The 15,782-nt window shown below is 70.6% G+C and overlaps 2 protein-coding genes across 3 annotated transcripts in view; one reads left to right on the top strand and one right to left on the bottom strand.

Annotated features, from left to right (window-relative positions):
• The window catches only part of ZC3H3 (zinc finger CCCH-type containing 3), a 40,242-nt gene extending 31,292 nt beyond the window's left edge, over positions 1-8,950 (bottom strand). Inside the window, exons 1-3 of the mRNA XM_037507302.2 lie at positions 8,863-8,950; positions 6,412-7,720; positions 5,809-6,005 (exon numbers count right to left, since the gene is read on the bottom strand). Coding sequence (XP_037363199.1) covers positions 5,809-6,005; positions 6,412-7,720; positions 8,863-8,908 — 1,552 coding nt within the window. The 5' untranslated portion in view covers positions 8,909-8,950. The remainder of the gene's footprint in view (positions 1-5,808; positions 6,006-6,411; positions 7,721-8,862) is intronic.
• A 1,486-nt stretch (positions 8,951-10,436) lies between these two features.
• GSDMD (gasdermin D) lies at positions 10,437-15,324 on the top strand. 2 transcript variants are annotated; one of them, XM_037493828.2, is made up of 12 exons: positions 10,437-11,168; positions 11,804-11,870; positions 12,516-12,736; positions 12,822-13,014; positions 13,345-13,513; positions 13,598-13,700; positions 13,932-13,985; positions 14,151-14,210; positions 14,305-14,477; positions 14,554-14,695; positions 14,778-14,851; positions 14,947-15,324. In XM_037493828.2, the coding sequence occupies exons 3-12, from the start codon at positions 12,520-12,522 to the stop codon at positions 15,184-15,186; spliced, it is 1,425 nt and encodes a 474-aa protein (XP_037349725.1). In that variant the 5' UTR covers positions 10,437-11,168; positions 11,804-11,870; positions 12,516-12,519; the 3' UTR covers positions 15,187-15,324. The 2 variants fall into 2 exon arrangements, with proteins under 2 accessions (XP_037349725.1, XP_037349647.1); XM_037493750.2 differs by having other exon boundaries at positions 11,798-11,870.
• The last annotated feature ends 458 nt before the right edge of the window (positions 15,325-15,782 follow it).

The following is a 15,782-nucleotide window of genomic DNA, read 5'->3' as shown; positions in this document are numbered from 1 at the left end:
GCCCCGGCCTGTGCTCGGGCACCCGGGAGCGCGCGGCCACACGGGTGGCGACCGCCAGCTCGACGGCCTGCGAGGCCCGGCCCCCTGGCCTGGGGCGGGAGGTCCCTCGCCCTCCCACCCAGCGGAGCCCGCCGAGGCTGCCTTTCTTTCCCGGAGGACGGAGGGCTGGTGCGGGCCAGGAACGGAACGAGAGCCGGGGCGGCGCGGCTGGGGACTAGCGAGATGCACACGAGGCGCTGACCGAGGGCAGAGCTCCCGGCCCCAACGGGAGGACGGGTCCTCAGGCCTGCAGCCAGGCCCTGGGCGCCATCCTGCTCTGTGGACACAAGGGGTGCCCAGCCTCGCCCAGCCCAGAAGCCCGGGAGCAGAAGAGGTCCCCAGGCCCAGAGGTGTGAGCCCAGCCCCCGGCGCCCCTCCTCTGCCAGCCGGGCGTCAGGCGGGCGACGGCAGGATAATGCATGGATGCGGCCCAGGCGCGGAACCGGAGGCCGTGCCCAGTGACACCTGGAGGCTCGGGGCGCTGTGCGGCCCGCTCTCGGCGCCTAGGTCAGCATTTTCTGTCCCTGGTGAAAGCGGGGCTGCAGCTTTGACGTGCGCACACCCTTGACAACGTTTACGGAGCAAAAACCAAGCGCCCAGCTGCCCGCCTGCCAAGCGAGGGGGCCCGAGTCCCCCCATCCCCCCCACCCGCTGGCTCTGCGCAGCTGTGGCCTCGGGACACCCGGACCAGGAAACCTACATACATCCCACGGGGCTGGGCCAGGAGGCCTCGGGCTAAACGGAAGAAACCCAGCAGCACAGGGTGGAGCCCCGTGGGCCCTGGAGGCTGCCTGGGCCAGGGCCCAGCAGATGCCCACATTTACCCAGCAGGCCCCACTCCAGGAGAGCCCCGGGGCCAGGCTCCCAAGGCAGTTTCTGCATGGAGGCCGAACCCCAGGCAGCCCTCGGCTCCCCAACACCATCCTAAGGAAGCCTCCCTGAGGGCGCACGGTGGTGAGGAAATGCCCTCCTCAGAGGCCCAGGACAGGGTCATGGGCTTCATTTTGCCCACTGACCCTTGGGGGCCCTGGAGGCCAGCACAGGCAGCCCAGTGCCCAGCAGCGACCCCAAGGGGACCCCCAAGGCGAGGGGGAGGCTCGCGGGCTGCTGAGAGCAGCTGGGCTGAGGCACCAGGCGGGCTGAGTCTGTCTTTGCTGCAGGTGAAGTGAGGACCCCTTTAAAGGCTGGAGGGGACAGCTGGAGGGACCACTGGGGCAGAGTGGGTCACTGCTCTCAGTAGGCACAGCTCTGCTCCCCAAGAGCCGGCACCCGCTCAATCAGAGCCCCGCAAGCATGTCCGACAGACGAGTGTGCCCCAGCAGGGAGGAGACTGCTCCACCCTCGACGGGGAGGCGGTCACCCATGGGCCCGCTGAGGGGCCAGGCCAGCAGGCCCAGGAGCCGCGAAGGGGCTGTTCCTGCCGGGGTAGGGGCTCCAGGGTGAACATCTCACCCAGGGGCTGGGGCCCTGGGGGTGAGCGCCTCCTCAGAAATGGCCCAAGGGGGCCTCAGCAGCCAGAGCCGGCCAGTGGGGCTGTGCAGCAAGGCTCACGCCGCACCTGCCTTCTCCACCAGCGGCCCAGGCAGGCGCAGACCCTCTCTCAGCCACCCAGGGGTGACAGCACAGCAGGTGAGGGTCGCAGGGCCAGAGGCAGGCTGTGTGCCAAGGCCCAGGGGAAGGGGCATCTGGCTAACCTGTCCACGCAGCCCTGTCCACAAGGCCGGGCACCGGCCCCTCACTGTCGTCCTCGTCAGCTCGTCAGGCCCTGGGCTCCCTGCATGCCTGCAGCCCTAGGGGAGGCATGTCCCTGGTCCAGGACAGCAGAGGCTTCCGAGCAACTTTGGGCGGCCACGAGCCCAGAGCCTGAGGTCCTGGCTGTCCACAGAGCCACCAGCCCTTGCCCCGTGGGCAGGGGCGCTGCAGCCCTCCCACCCGCCCAGCCTAGGGCACACATGGTGCCTGACGGGCGGGAGCCTGACGGGCAGCACCATGGCGTGTGCTGCACACGTGTGTGCGTGCTGTGGCCATGTACTGCACGCGCGCGTGTGCACCAGAGCCCCGCCGCGGCGACAAGGGCGTGCATTGGCCCTCAAAGTCGTGCAAGGAGCTGCGCTCCCCCGGCATGCTGGTCCGTCCCTCGGCAGGTCAGGCAGGGTCTCCGTGCCGCTGAGACCCAGGTCCAGGGCCACTTCTTGGGGTGTCACTGCTCCTGCCCCTACGGCCAAGGGACCCTCCCCTGGAGAAAAGGGAAGCGGGGAGGAAGGCACACAAGGGACCGCGGGGCCACATGGGGACCCCCACCAGACGGGGGGGGGGGGCGGGGGGGGTGTGGGGGGAGGGGCACGCTGCAGGCGAAGGGCAGGGAGGAGGGGCGGGGCGGGGCGGGGCAGGCCGGAGCCCCGAGTCCTGCGCAGTCCCCCGCCGGGGCCCTGCTGAACCAGGCAGTTTTGAATTCAATTAAAGCGATTATCTGTTGTGCCCAATAAATCGCGCGCGGCATACATCCTGCGGCACTTACACCTCCGGGCTCATTATTCCCTAACTGTTTCCTCCTGTTTATGCCTCTCAAATTAAATTGCTGATAATATGCGCCAAAATAAAAGACGAACGCACCTTGTCCCCAGAAAATTGATTCTCCCTCCCCTGCGCCGGCGAGGGCCAGGTTTTATACACTCCGGTCCTGGCGATCATTAGTAATTCAATTTTCTTTTTATTAGCCCCTTATCTGCTGAGCAATACAGTGGCAGAGCTGACCTCTTTCGCACGGGTAAATGTTTAAAATCTTTTCCCTGATTAATTTTGCCAGTTAAGAAAAAGAGGAGCAACGGTCCGGCTCTCAGCCATCACCATGAATAAAGCTTAATGTTGATGGCGATGGAATTTCTAACGCCAGGGAAATTGATTGAACGCGGCAATTACGCCGCACAGTCGCTCCGGGGAGACGGGATCGCCTTCCCGGCCGGAGCCTTTGGGTTATTTAAAACAATCCAATTTGCAAGGATAATTATGTATTAGGGTTTTATCTGCCACTTGAAATGAACAGGGGAGCCTCGATACTGGCCCGGCATTAGCAGGTTATTGCTGCAAATGACTCGATATCTGCTTTCTTTCACATAAAGGGGAAATTAGGCAATCAATTACCAGAAAGAGGGGGACGTGGGGCTGCGAGGGGCAAGTGCGCCCTCTGCTGGCCGCTGGGCCCCGCGGCGGGGCTGACCGGGGCTGGGGCTGGGAGCGGCCCCTCCGGAAGCCTCTCCCTCCCTCTCCCTGCTGGCGCAGCCCCTCCCCAGCACTGGGTCTGGGACCAAGCATCTGCGCAGGGGAAAGGCAGGGCAGCCAAGGAGGGGCAGCCCCCCTGCCCGCCCCAAGGCCCAGGGTCTGTATACTCCAGGAGGCAGGAGACCCTGGCTGTGGCCGCTCCCCAAGCGCAGGCCCCTACCACGTGCCGGCCCCGTGGGGGGGGGGGCGGGCAGGGACAGAAGCAGGCAGAGCAAGGAGGAAGACTGAGGCCAGGCAGAGGCCGGCCACCTGGCAGGAAGGCGGCCCGGGAAGTGAAGCGGCCGCCCCTGCGCCCTCCGCCAGGGTCACAACCCGCCCTCACCTCGCCCCAACCGTCTCCCCAGCCCCCCCTCCACCGCAGGCCCCTCTGCGCCACAGCCACCTTGGCACGGGCCTCACGAGGGGGCTCCAAGGCCTCGCCCACATGGGCATCCTGGCTCATTGCCCCCCAATCCCCCTGGACCCCACTGGGCCCCGACTCGGGCACCCCATGTCCCCAAGCACACCCAAGCGGCCCCCTCCCTTGCCCTAGCCGGAACCAAGCCCCGTTGCCCCACGTGGCCGCCCACCTCTCACTGAGGGCTGCTGGCCATACGGGCAGCTCCTGTCCCCCACAGGCCTGGGGCCAGGAGCAGCCCCTCTCCTGCCGACCGGGCTCTCTGCGCGCTCCACCACCTCCCCGGCTCCCCCTCTCCAGAGCACCTGTCCCCGTGAGGGTGCCGTCCCGCCTGCTCCCAAGTCCCAGAAAGCGGGTGCTGCCTTCTGCACCCAGACCCCCAGCCCGGGAGGTGCTTGGCACCACCTGCGGGACAAAGACGGGTGAGAGTAGAAGGGGGATCAGGTAGGGGGACCAGAGGAAGGTGACTCCAGCTGTTCACCCAGCAGCACCCTCTCCCCCGCCTTCCCTCCACCCCCCCAGCATGGCACCCCCACCGCCCCACACCCTCCCCACCTGGTTCCCAAGGCCTGTGCCCAGCATCCGCATCCTGCCCCCTCCTCTGCCGCTGGGCTGAGCCCCACAGCCCATGGCGTCCACGTCGCCCCTCGGCCCTCACACAGCGCCGCAACCGTGGTTCCTGGCCACGCCAGGCCCGACCTGTGCCCGGGCTGCCACTGGCCCCAGGATGCTCCCTCCCGCAGCAGGGTCAGACAGAGTCCAGAGGAGTCCTCTCTGCAGCCCGCCCCGCGGCGGGGGCGGAGGGTGTCGGTCACGAGACCAGCGGCCGCAAGCCAGGCCGGCTCACAGGCTGCAGAGATGTGCCCACCCGGGTCGCCCCACAAACCCCGCAGGTTCCCCCTACATCAGGGCCAGGGAGGTAGAGAGCACCAGAGCCCAGGCCACGCCCCACATCTGCCATCCCAACCCTGGGCCAGTGGGACTCCACAGGGCCAGCCACAGACCCAAGGCCAGGGACGGATGCTGGAATCTGCCAGCACCCCAAAGCCCAGCCCCCAGAGTTCCAGAGCCAGGAAGGGCCCAAGAAGACTAGATGGGCAGTGATGGGCACCTGCGAGCCACAGAGGCCTGCGGAACCAAGGCAGCCCTTCGGGGCTCCAGCCCGGAGCACCTGCCCTCAGGCATCCCCCGAAAGCAGCACCGCGTCCCCAGAGCACGCAGCTCCACGTGGAGCGAGAGCCGGGAGGGCCAGGACCACTCCGCACTCCGCCTCTGGCCAGACACTCCTGCCACGCCACCTCCTAGGAGAGCAGGGCCAGCTGCCTCGCTTAGGGCGCGGCCGGCTGCAGGGCGTGCAGCAGGAGGATCCCGGCCCGCCAAGCACACGGGCAGGAGCCTAGGATGGCCCCTCTGGCCAGAGTTGCCCCAGATCAGACGGCACCACCACTGCTGTGCTGCTGCCCCAGTTCACAGCGCGCCCCTGCAGGTCAGCACCCCCGCACCCGGCCTGGACGGTGCCGACACCTGCCGCGAGGCCGAGCGGAGAGCTCCCGCGCGCCCCCAGACTCTTCCCCACAGCCCCCAGATGCCATCTGAGCCCCGCCTGCCCGGGCCCTCCCCTCCCCTCCTCTCCCCTCCCCTCCTACCAGAGGCTCCTCCTGCCAATCTGCAGCTGAAGCCCCACCTGTGCCACCCCCTCAAGGGGGGCACAAGTCCCCGCGTGGCCACCAGGGGCCCCCATCGCCCTGGGGCGCAGTCCAAACTGGGTGGCATGCTGGACACCCTCCCCCAAAGAGTAAGGGCAACCACCCTGGCACCCTATCCCGGGGGCCCACGGCACAGTCCCCAGAAAGACGGTCCTGCCGGCCCCACGAGCCCATCACCCCAGACTCCACAGCGCCAGCCTGGAGCTCGTGGCCACAGCTGGGCTGGCAGGAAGCGGGGACAGGAGGAAGAGTTCAGGACTGGTGGCCCATGGGGCACCACCCCCTTAGGGCAGCCGCCCACAGGGGAGGCCCTCACCTGCCTTCCGGCTTCCTCACCTGCACCCCCACCCCCCGTGGGGCGGCCAGCAGGGCAGCCTCAGGTCCTACCTTCCTTGGTGGGGAGGGGAGCGCGGCCGGGAGGCAGGCAGTGCTGCCGGAGCCTGGCGGTGGGTGCCAGCGCCCTGTGGGGCGTCCTCTTGAGCGCGGTGCTGGTCTTCCCCAGGAGGGTCTGCCGCCGGCGGGGACTGAGCTGGCTCCTGGCAGAGGCGGCGGGCGTGGGGCTGCTCTGCTTGTCCCCAGGAAGACTGGGGAGACAAAGCACGGTGGCTCCCAACAGGCTCCCGGGCTCCCCACCAGACCCACCGAGTCCCCCCAGCCCCGCCTCCTCACCACCAAAGCCCCCACCTGGGAGGACCCGTGGTGTCGGCCTGGCTGCCAGCAGCTGACTCGATGCAACCCAAACTCACCGTTCCCCTGGCGACCAGGGGCGCCTCTACCCGACCCCGGGGTCCCGCACCTGCGGTGCTCCGGCCTCCTTCATGGGGCCTTGTCTGGCTGGGACCCGGCCCCCCGCAGCCCCTGCCTCAGCGGTACATAATCACAGTCTCACCCCCTCCGGAAATCTCACCCCAGGCCGCCGTCTCCCACACCCCTACAGGTGGGCTCCCGTCCCTGCCGGCCCCCCACAGGACCCTGGGCAGGGCAAACCACCTGGCACCCGCCCGCCTCCGGATGATCTTGGTTCGGCTCTTCACTTTGTAAGCTGAAAGCGAGGTCTCGCCAACGAGGGGTTTCAGGCTACTGGACGCCACTGCTGGCCGGCCCCCCGGGGGGGACCTCGATGGAACGGGAGAGAGCTGGGAGGCACGGTCCTTGCTGCCCCCCTCCGAGGGCCAACGGAAGGAGGAGGACGAGGAGGCAGAGGGGCTGGAGGCCTTCCACTTGTACTTGCTGGGGGAGGCCGTGGGTACGGAGGGAGCGGTCGGCTTCCGGGCCTTGGCATCCAGGTCGGCTCTGGGCTGAGGCTTTTCCGCTGTGCTGACAGGGGCCCTGCACCCATTCTCCGCAGCCGCCCGTGGACTGAGGGCCCTCCGAGTGGCCCGGGGGCTCTTCACTGAGGTAGCCACCCACTTGTAGTTGCTCTTCTGGAACTTGCTGGTTCGACAAGGCCCAAGGTGCGAGGCCTCTCGTGTCTGCCTGGGGCCTGAGGCTGGTCTGGCGTGGGTTGCCCCCAAACCGGAGGCAGCTGGCGGCTCCGGGCAGCTGGCGTTGGCTCTCCCATCCCCAAGGGGCTGTGCGGCACAGCTGGCCCCAGCAGGTGGGCCCCCCTTCCGACCCAGGGTGGTGCCACTGCGCGGGGGTGGAGTGGAGGGCAAGCAGCGGGCCCTGACCACGATCGCGCTCTCGCTGACCGTCCGCCTGGGCTCCGGGGAGCTGTCGCCCACGCTGCTCGCAGGCCTCACCGCCCGGGGCTTGCCAGGCTCCTTCCGGCAGACCAGAAGTGGGTCCTCAGCGCTGCAGCTCCCCTTGGCCCGGGCAGGCCTGGAGGGCTGTCGCTGCCCACCAGGCGGCTCACCCTCACCTTCCCGAGGCCGTGGGTCACTCCGGGGGGCATCCTGGTCCTCCTGCAGGGAGCCCCACGGAACCCCCGAGGCACCTGCTGAGCCTGGCTTCGATGTCGGTTTGATTTTGATGACCATGTTCTGATCAGGACTGAGCTGGACCTGCCTCTCCAGGACATATTGCTGGGGGTCCGGGTCCTGGCTGCCCCCCGCCCTGAGGGAGGGCTGTGTAGCACCTTCGCCAGCAGGATCCAAGGACCCTGGGGGTCGATTCACAAGGGAGTATTTCTTGCGCCATTCAGCTCCATGGTTGAGGGCGAAAGCCCTCCGGCCTGGACGAGGGTAGCGAGCGCCGAAGGCCCTGCTGCTATTATAAGCGGGCGGCTGCCAGCGGGAAGTGGCCGCGGCACCAGGGGCAGGGGCGTTGCCGTGGAGGTTTTTGTAGTCGTCGATGAGACCTGAAAACACAGAATCACTCAGTTCCCCAAAGGGTGAGATCAGCTGGCGAGTCTCCCCACAGAGCTGATAGCCCCAGACCCCGCCAGGTCCTGATGCAGGAGGAGCAGCTCCTGGTGTCCGAGAAGCACAACGGTTGGCCCCACAGCCCCAGGCCAGTCTTTTCTGTGGCCCTTCCCCATTAATTCTACTCTGGCTGTTCATCCTGCCAAGGCACCCATGTGGCATGACCCACCCCATCTGGCTGAGAGCCCCGACCTTGGAGGGCAGGGTCACTTGCTCTGGGAGGCCAGCAAGGCCTCAGGTTGTGGTGGCCTGAAAGGAAGCCCTCTGGCTCTCCCAAGGAGGCAAAGGGGACCGGACAGCCCAGAGATGGCCTCCCTGCCTGGCCAGGGCAGTGAGAGCCCGGCCTCTCCACCCCTGCCTACAGGAAGAGCGCGCCGCCCGGGTCCCTCTCGTCCTCCAGGGGACAAGGAGGCCAGCGCCACCCCCACAAGGCTTTCCACCGACGCCCAGGGCAGCTGTCTCGGTGCAGGAGGGGCTGGAACCACGCAGGGCCCGACAAGGAGCCCAACGGGTCAGTGTCCCCCAGAGCGACCCCCGGCCACACAGGCGAAGAGCCGCGCCCGGGCCGGTGACGCGGCGGGGCAGGCAGGACCAAGCCGCGCGTGTGGACGGCGGCGGCGGCCCAACTGGACGCGTCCTCCACGCCCCCGTCAGGCGCTCCCCTTCGCCGCCGCGGGAGTATCTTGGAGGACTCGGCGCCCACGCGGGGACGCGCTCGCGCGCCTGGAAGCCGGCAGGTGCGGCGCCGCGGCCGGCAGTCGAGCCCGGCCCAGCGCGGCGAGGGGCGGCCGCGGGCAGGGCCGGCGGCAGGGAGCACCCCGCCCGCCCGAGCCCGCCGGGCCGCCGCCCCCCGTTACTAAGCGACGGCCCCGCCGCCCCGGCCGCAGCGCCGAGGGGCCGGCGCCCGAGCGGAGCGGAGCGGAGCGGAGCGGAGCGAGCGGCCCCCGACCGGACGCCCGGCCCCGCCCCGCCGGCCGCGCCCCCCGCCGGGCGGCGGCGCGGAGCAGCCCTGGGGGGGCGGGGGCGCCCGCGGAGGCGCGGGGGAGAGGGGCGCGCGGCGCCGGCGCGGCCGACCCACCTTGCAGGAGGCGGATCTGCCGTCGTAATTGCTCCTTTTCCTCCATCTCCAGAGTCCGCGACGCCCGGCCAGGCCCCCGCACGTCATCGCTGCGCGCCCGCTCCCCGCGGACGGGGCGGGGCCGGGGGGGGCGAGAGGCGGGGCGGCCCGAGACGGCGCATGCGCCCCGGAGGGGCCGAGGGGCCGCGTCGTCGGCCCGGCAACGGCCGCGGGAGGCGGGGCACGCACGCGCGCGGGGCGGGGCGTCGTCAGGGCGGGGCGGGCGGGGCGGGGCCTCCGCGCGGGGCGGGGGCGGGGCCGCGGGGGCGCGGCGAAGGGCCGCGCTCGCGCTCCCGGCCGAAGCGGCGTGACCTGTGACCCCGCGGCCTGGCGAGACGCCCCGGCGCGGAGCGGGGTGCGGTCGGCCCCGGGGCGTCGGACCCCGCCTGCCCACCCCGGCCCCGCGGGAGCCTGCGCGGGCGCCGCCGGACCCGGGGGCCCTGGACACGCCGCTGGGGCCGCCGCGGGCGCCCCGGCCTCGGCCTCGGCCTCGGCCTCGGCCGCCCCGCGTGCCGCCTCCTGCGAGGGACGCCGAGCGCGTGCCGGGCGCGCAGGGCCCGGCGGTGTCCACCTCCCGCCGCGGGCAGCGGCCCCTCCTGCCTCCCGCGGGCGCCCGGGCCGCCCTTCCCTGCCGGCCCGAGACCGCAGCCCCGAGGCCCCGGCCCGGAGTCTGGGCGCTCCCCCCCCCCCAGCCCCGCCTGACACCGCCCGTCGTCCCCGGCTTGGCCCTGCCCGCCGCTGTCCCCCTGCGCCCGCCCGGGCCGTGTCTTCGGCCGTCCCGGAGTCTCCTCAGGCGGTCGGCGCCGGGCTCAGGGCAACCCACGCCCGCGTGTGACCGGGGCCCTGCCCAGCGCCTGGCCGTCCTGCGCAACGCGGAGGGCAGGGAGGGTCTCAGGAGTGAGCCGAGGTGCCCACCAGGGCCCTGAAAAGCACGTGCGCTGGAGACCCCCGCCCTGCTGCCCTGGAGGGTCTCGGGCGTCTGTGGGCGGGCCAGGGAGCTGGGGCTGGACAGTGCCTGGTGCGCCCGCCCACCCTCCCGACACAGCGGCCAGCTCACCCGCCACACTTAGGCCCGCCACACCCATCACCCTGGCCGCGGTGGACACAACCTGCCCGGGGCTGGCCAGAGAGCCCAGGAAGGCAGGCGCTGCCCCGCTCAGACCCAGCCTGTCTGCTCCGTGGCTGCAAGGACCTTGTTTGGGGGAACCGACTGTGGAGCAAGGGGGCTGGGCACAGCAGGGCTGGGGTGGGGGGGAGTGGACTTCCAGGTGGGCAGCTGAGAACTCCCAGAGATCCATGGGAGCTGGCGCAGGGGTGGGGGGCCCAAGCCCGCTACCCCAGCCTGGCTTGCGGAGGTGTCCCAGGTCCGCAACGTGCACCCAGCCCCGCCCCAGCGCAGGTGGGGTTCCAGGGCCCTCACGCCACCATGGCCCTCTACCTGCAGCCGCACCTCCCTCTCCACATCCCGAGCCCAGGCCCTTCCTGGGCGCGTGAACAACCCGCCCCGTCCTCCCGGGGCCAGCACCCAGGGCAGGGGCCTGGCGGTGCCTGGGGGTGCCGGCCCGGGGAGGGAGCTGAGTGGCAGCGAGCCGTCTCCCCCTCAGACCCTCACATGGAAGCCCCTCCCAGGGCCCCAGCCCCGTCGGGACCCCTCCCCAGCCCTGAGCCCCAGGGCCCGCCCAGACCTCCCTGGGGCCCCACCTTTCTCCATGTTTTGGGTGGCTGAGGGCGAGCACCTCTGGGCCCCCCTGGAGTTCCCGCATCTGGGGATGTCCTGGTGCCCCTCCAGCCTGGGACTCGTGACCGGGGAGGGCGCAGGGCCAGCTCTGGCACCCACTCCCCACAGTCTTCCTTCCTGCCCTCACAAGCCACCTCTGCCCTGAGCCACGCGCCCAGCCAGCCCCTCCAGGGCCTGGTTCTTGCTACAGAAGTGGAAGCAGGAGGGGGTTGCAGCAGCGAGGCCCCCCAGACATTGCAGGGGGCTGCCACCAGCTCGCACCTCTGCTTGCGCCTCAGAGGGGCTCCAGGGGCTGAACCCGGTGGCCGAGGACACCTCTGCCAGCAGACTCCGGGCTCAGAGGAGCAGGACCTGGAGACCACGGACTCGGCCTCGGAGGCCAGCCGCAGCCCCCCAGCCCTGGAGTTTCCTGCTGTGGCCGCGTCCACCAAGCTCTGCTTGCATCAGATGGTGCTTCCTTCCTGCCTGTGGTCACCTCTCCAGCTTCTCGCACTTCCTGCGACGCACTGGCAGCCGCTTGGCTCACCGGGTGAGTAGAATCCGCGGGCCGCGACTGCTCTGACATGTCCCGTGCCCTGCGCCCCAGAGAGCCCCTGCTGGGTGCAGCCTCTAAGCTGCTCCCTCCGGTGGCTCTGCCGCCTGGCTGCTGGGGGCACTGGACGGCCGGCCGGCTCCCGGGGCAGCAGTCCCCACCCCACCCCACACTGCCGCCGAGGGCGTGGGTGGGCAGTGCTGGGCCGTGCGCTGCAGGGCCGCCCCTACGTGGTGTTGGTGGACGGGCCGTCGTCTTTGAGTCTCCTACGTCGTGGGTGGGGCGGGGCGGGGGGCGATGCTGACTACTCCCGGGGTACCGAGAGCCCCAGTTTCGCCAGGCCACCCACAGGTGGAGTCTGTCTGGGGGGCCTCCGGGTTCTGGCCCCGTGTCCACAGTGGCCGGCAGAGCAGCCTCTTCCGGGGCCTGTGCCTGTCTGCACGTCCTCCTTGAGGAAGTGGCCGCGAGCCTCTCCGTCCAGGCCAGGCCTGCAGATTTGAGAGCGGGAGGGCGTGAGGCAGGAGCGGGCGGGCGGGCTGGCTGGAGGGAAGGGCTCTGGGCAGGGCGGGACCTGGGGCGGTGCCCGGGGTGGCCCCTCCACCGCTGGCATCAGGTTTCACTTTCAGGTCTAGGTGCTTGGGGCCGGGGCCAGAACCAGAGCTGACCCGACGCGCAGGACCTGAGCCAGCCACACGCACGGTGAGCTGCAGCCTGGGGCCCGGGGCCTGGGTGGGGGGAGGCCAGCGCTGCTCCTGGCGCCCTGCCAAGGTGGGGGCGCTGGACCTGCTGGCCACGACCTGCACTTCCAGGATGCCAGGCACCAGGGTGGTCAGGCACCTGGAGGCGGCCGGCCCTGCCCTCCAACGTGCCCAGGGTCCCCTTGCCGCGGCCCAGCTGTCCCCGGTGAGGCCCGCTTTGGCCCTGAAGTCTCAGACTCGGACGGGCACTCAAAGAATGTTCCAGACGGGCACTCGGAACCCTGCACTCAAAGAATGTTCCAGAGAACACGCCTAGAGCCGGGCCTTGTGGCCCCTGTACCCTGCTCGCAGGAGGTGGTGCTTCCACCTCTCCCGCCTTCCCGGCCCCGGCTGCCCCGCCCTCCCTCATGGGGCTCTCTGGAGCGGCCTCTGCTTCCTCGGCTGAGGAAGCGATGGAGGCCTTGCCATTCCACCCCACCGCCCGTGGAGGAAAAGCCGGGGTCCCGGCCAGGGCTGTGCTGGCCGCCCCGCAGGGCGCCCACACCGTGGCTGGGGGGGCCGGCCGTTTCTGCCTGTGCTGGGTCGCGGGGGGCGCTGGACAGGGCTGCCGTGCTGGGACCGCTCAGCCTGATGTTCTCCTCTGTAGGAACATGCCCTCGGCCTTCGAGCAGGTGGTCAGGAACACGCTCCAGGAGCTGGACTGTGGCAGGGAGCTCGTGCCCGTGCGCAGCTTGGGCCACTCCGCCAGCTTCCAGCCCTACTGCCTGCTGGTGAAGGAGCCCTGTGGCTCCGTGTTCTGGAAGCCCCGCTTCCAGGGTGTGGAGCTGTCCATCAGGGACATCCTGGAGCCCGATGCCCCAGAACCAGGTACCCCGGGTGGCCCAGAGCGGGTGGGGTGGTGGGAGGGCCCGGCCGCAGCCGCTGGGCCAGCCACAGCCCCGGTCTCGTCCAGATGCGGTGCAGGCCGGCCCCTTCCACTTCCATGACGCCGTGGACGGGCGGCTGCAGGGCAGCGTGGAGCTGGCCGCCCCAGGGCAGGGGCAGCTGGCAGGGGAGGCCGCGATGTCCAGCAGCTCCAGCGCCTCCATGCACCTGTGCCTGCTGAGCGTGCCCCCCTGCACGTGGACCGCCTTGCGGCAGGAGAGGTGAGCTGGGCAGCCCGGGCCACCGCAGTCACCACCTGGGGCACCGCAGTCTCTGGTGTTGGCGGGAGGCCGGGAGCAGTGCGGCGACGGGCAGGGCAGGGCAGCGAGGCGGGGCCTGGGGCCCCGGGCAGCCAGCGGGGGCCACCAGCAGGGGCGGAGCCCGCACACAGGCGCTCAGCCACGGCCGGCCGAGCGGGAGTGGAGTACCCCACGGGGAGGACGGAGGGAGGGCGATTCCTGGGGGTTCTGGGCGTGTCTCCCCTTCCTGGGCAGAGGCTGCGGCGGGCGAGAAGCGGCCCTGGCGAGCACCCTTGGCACTCGCGCCCACAGACGCCTGCGGCGGCCGGAGCCCCAGATCCTGCGGCAGCTGCGGCGCCAAGGGCGCAACCTGTACGTGGTGACCAAGGCGCTGCGGACGCAGAGGGAGGTGGAGGTCACCAGCACGCAGAAGCGGGAGGGCGCTGGCCGGTTCATGCTGCCCACCACCATGTGCTTGCAGGTGCGCGGGGCGCCGGGCCGGCGGGAGGGGAGGCCTGCCCCAGGCCGCCCCTGCCCAGCACCCACTGCGCCTCTCCGTCCCCAGGGGAAGGGCCAGGGCCACCTGAGCCACAAGCGGACGATCACCATCCCCTCGGGCAGCATCCTCGCCTTCCAGCCGGCCCTGCTGACTATGGGTTCTGACTGGGGTGCGCTGGGCTTGCGGGCTGCTGGGGATCAGACAGAGGCAGAGAGGGGAGCCCAGGACAAGTTGGGGGCAGGAGTTGTTAGCGTTGGCCGCACTGCTCCCTGCAGCGGGGGTGGAGGCCCCGGGTGCCGGCTCTGGCAGGTTGGGGAGCCCTGGGGGAACTGCGGGGACCCTGTGCTGAGGGAGAGGTGGCCTACTCACCGCCTCGCGCTCTGCTCCCGCCTGCTGCCAGAAGTCGTCCTCTTCCCGGACAAGAGACAGAAGACCTTCGGGCCCCCTCAGGAAGGTGAGCCGAGCCCCCAGCCCCCAGCTCTGTGCACCACCCAGGCCCTGGGGTGTGCACCCCACCCCGACTCAGGAGCTCACACCAGCAGTGCAAGGTGGGCCGTCCGCCAGTGGGGGGCCAGTCAGTGCCCCCCCCAGCCCCGCTGACCTTGCGTCACTCTTGCAGGCTTCCTGTCCCTCGGCTTTGAGATCTTCCACCGCGGCTCCGGAGGCCGGATCCAGTCAGGTCAGTCCTTCCCTACCGCCTCAGCGGCCGTGGACACCCCCTGCCCCGCCCGGGCTCTCCGGTGGCACCGGCCAACGCCAGCCTCTGCCTGTAGATGCAGCTGCTTGGGGCTCCGCGCCCGCCGAGGACTGGCAGGGCCTCCAGGCAGAGGTGGCGGAGCGGGCCAAGGGCCTGTGCATCCTGTCCGGGGAGCTGTGTGGGCAGCTGCGGGGCGGCCTGGTGGAGGTGCTGCCCGAGGAGGAGGCCCTGCGAGGTCTAGAGGAGTTGGTGAGCGGCGGGTGGGCGGGGGCGGGCGGGGGCGGGCGGGGGGTCGGGAGCACAGGCTCACCCCGTGCCACCCCAGCTGGAGCAGGGCCTGAGAAGCGGGCATGTGCCACCCCAGTCTGGCCCAGTGGGCATCATCCTGGGGTGCCTGAGCCTGTCCGACGGGAGGCTGGTAGAGGAGCTCACTGAGATCGTCTTGTACCTGCTGGGTGCTCTGGCAGGTGAGGCGGGGTGGGGTGGGAGCATCCCCAGATGCCTTGGTGCCCAGAAGCCGCGCCGCACTCACCCGGTCTCTCTCCCCAGCGCTCAGTGACACTCAGCGTGGGCTGCTGGCCTGGGGCCTGGAGACCAGGGCCCTGCAGGCACCGCTCAGCCTGGTGAGGAGGGTGGACGCGGGCCAGGCGGGCAATGGCAGGGCCCTGGCCCCTGGGTGACGCCGGCGCCAACCCGCTCACAGCCACCTTCCCGGCAGGTGGGCAGCGTCCTGGAGCAGAGTACACCGTGGCAGCTGCGCCAGCCCGTGTCCCTGCCCGCATGGCTCCTGGGCAGCAGTTGGAGCACAGAGGCGCCTGCCTGGACTCTGCTGGAAGAGTGTGGCCTGGAGCTGCGGGGCGATGCTCCCCACGTGAGCTGGGAGCCCGAGGCCCAGGGCCAGCTCTGCGCTCTCTATGCCTGCCTGGCACTGCTCTCCAGGCTGGGCGAGGCCCAGTAGCTGCTGGCCTGCATCAGGCACCTCTCCTGGCCAAGCTGCACAGCGCCCACCTGCTGGCAGCCCAGGAAGGACAAAGCCCAGCGGCCGGTGGCCTTTCGCCACGGTTGTGGACTCGGGGCTGAATAAACACCATGTGCGAATGGCTGGAGGTCACTGTGTTCTTGAGGGGCCCTGGGCCAGGGGAGGGCCGTAGGGCCAAGAGCAGGCGTCTCCCCCAGGGCTCGCTCCTACCCTGCCACCCTTGGGACCCGGGGACCTGGCACCCAGCCTTCCCGGGGAGCTCGTGGTCAGTTCAGGGCGGGGAGGCAGTTCAGGGCCGTCTTATCCTGCTTCCAGAGCAGACGGGCAGCGAGGGGGCTTGCTCGGCCACAGCAGGCGTGGCTGACAGGCATGGCCCCACACCCCGGGCGCCCCGCAGGCCCCTGGGGAGACACGGCTGGGGGGGGGCGGTGGCAGCCCCGGGTGCTTGCCCGGAATCAGTCTCTCGAGACACCTCCCAGGCCTGGGGTCGCAGGAGTCCCCACCCTTCTGTGGAGCCCTCGCAGGCGCCACGGTGCCCTGGACAGGAGGACAGGAGGACAGGAGGCCCGCTCTGC

The sequence above is a fragment of the Talpa occidentalis genome, unplaced genomic scaffold, assembly GCF_014898055.3.
Source record: "Talpa occidentalis isolate TD23 unplaced genomic scaffold, MPIMG_talOcc4v2.1, whole genome shotgun sequence".
Classification (NCBI taxonomy): domain Eukaryota; kingdom Metazoa; phylum Chordata; class Mammalia; order Eulipotyphla; family Talpidae; genus Talpa; species Talpa occidentalis.
Note: the sequence above shows the minus strand (reverse complement) of the source record. Positions and strands in the feature narration are given on the sequence as shown.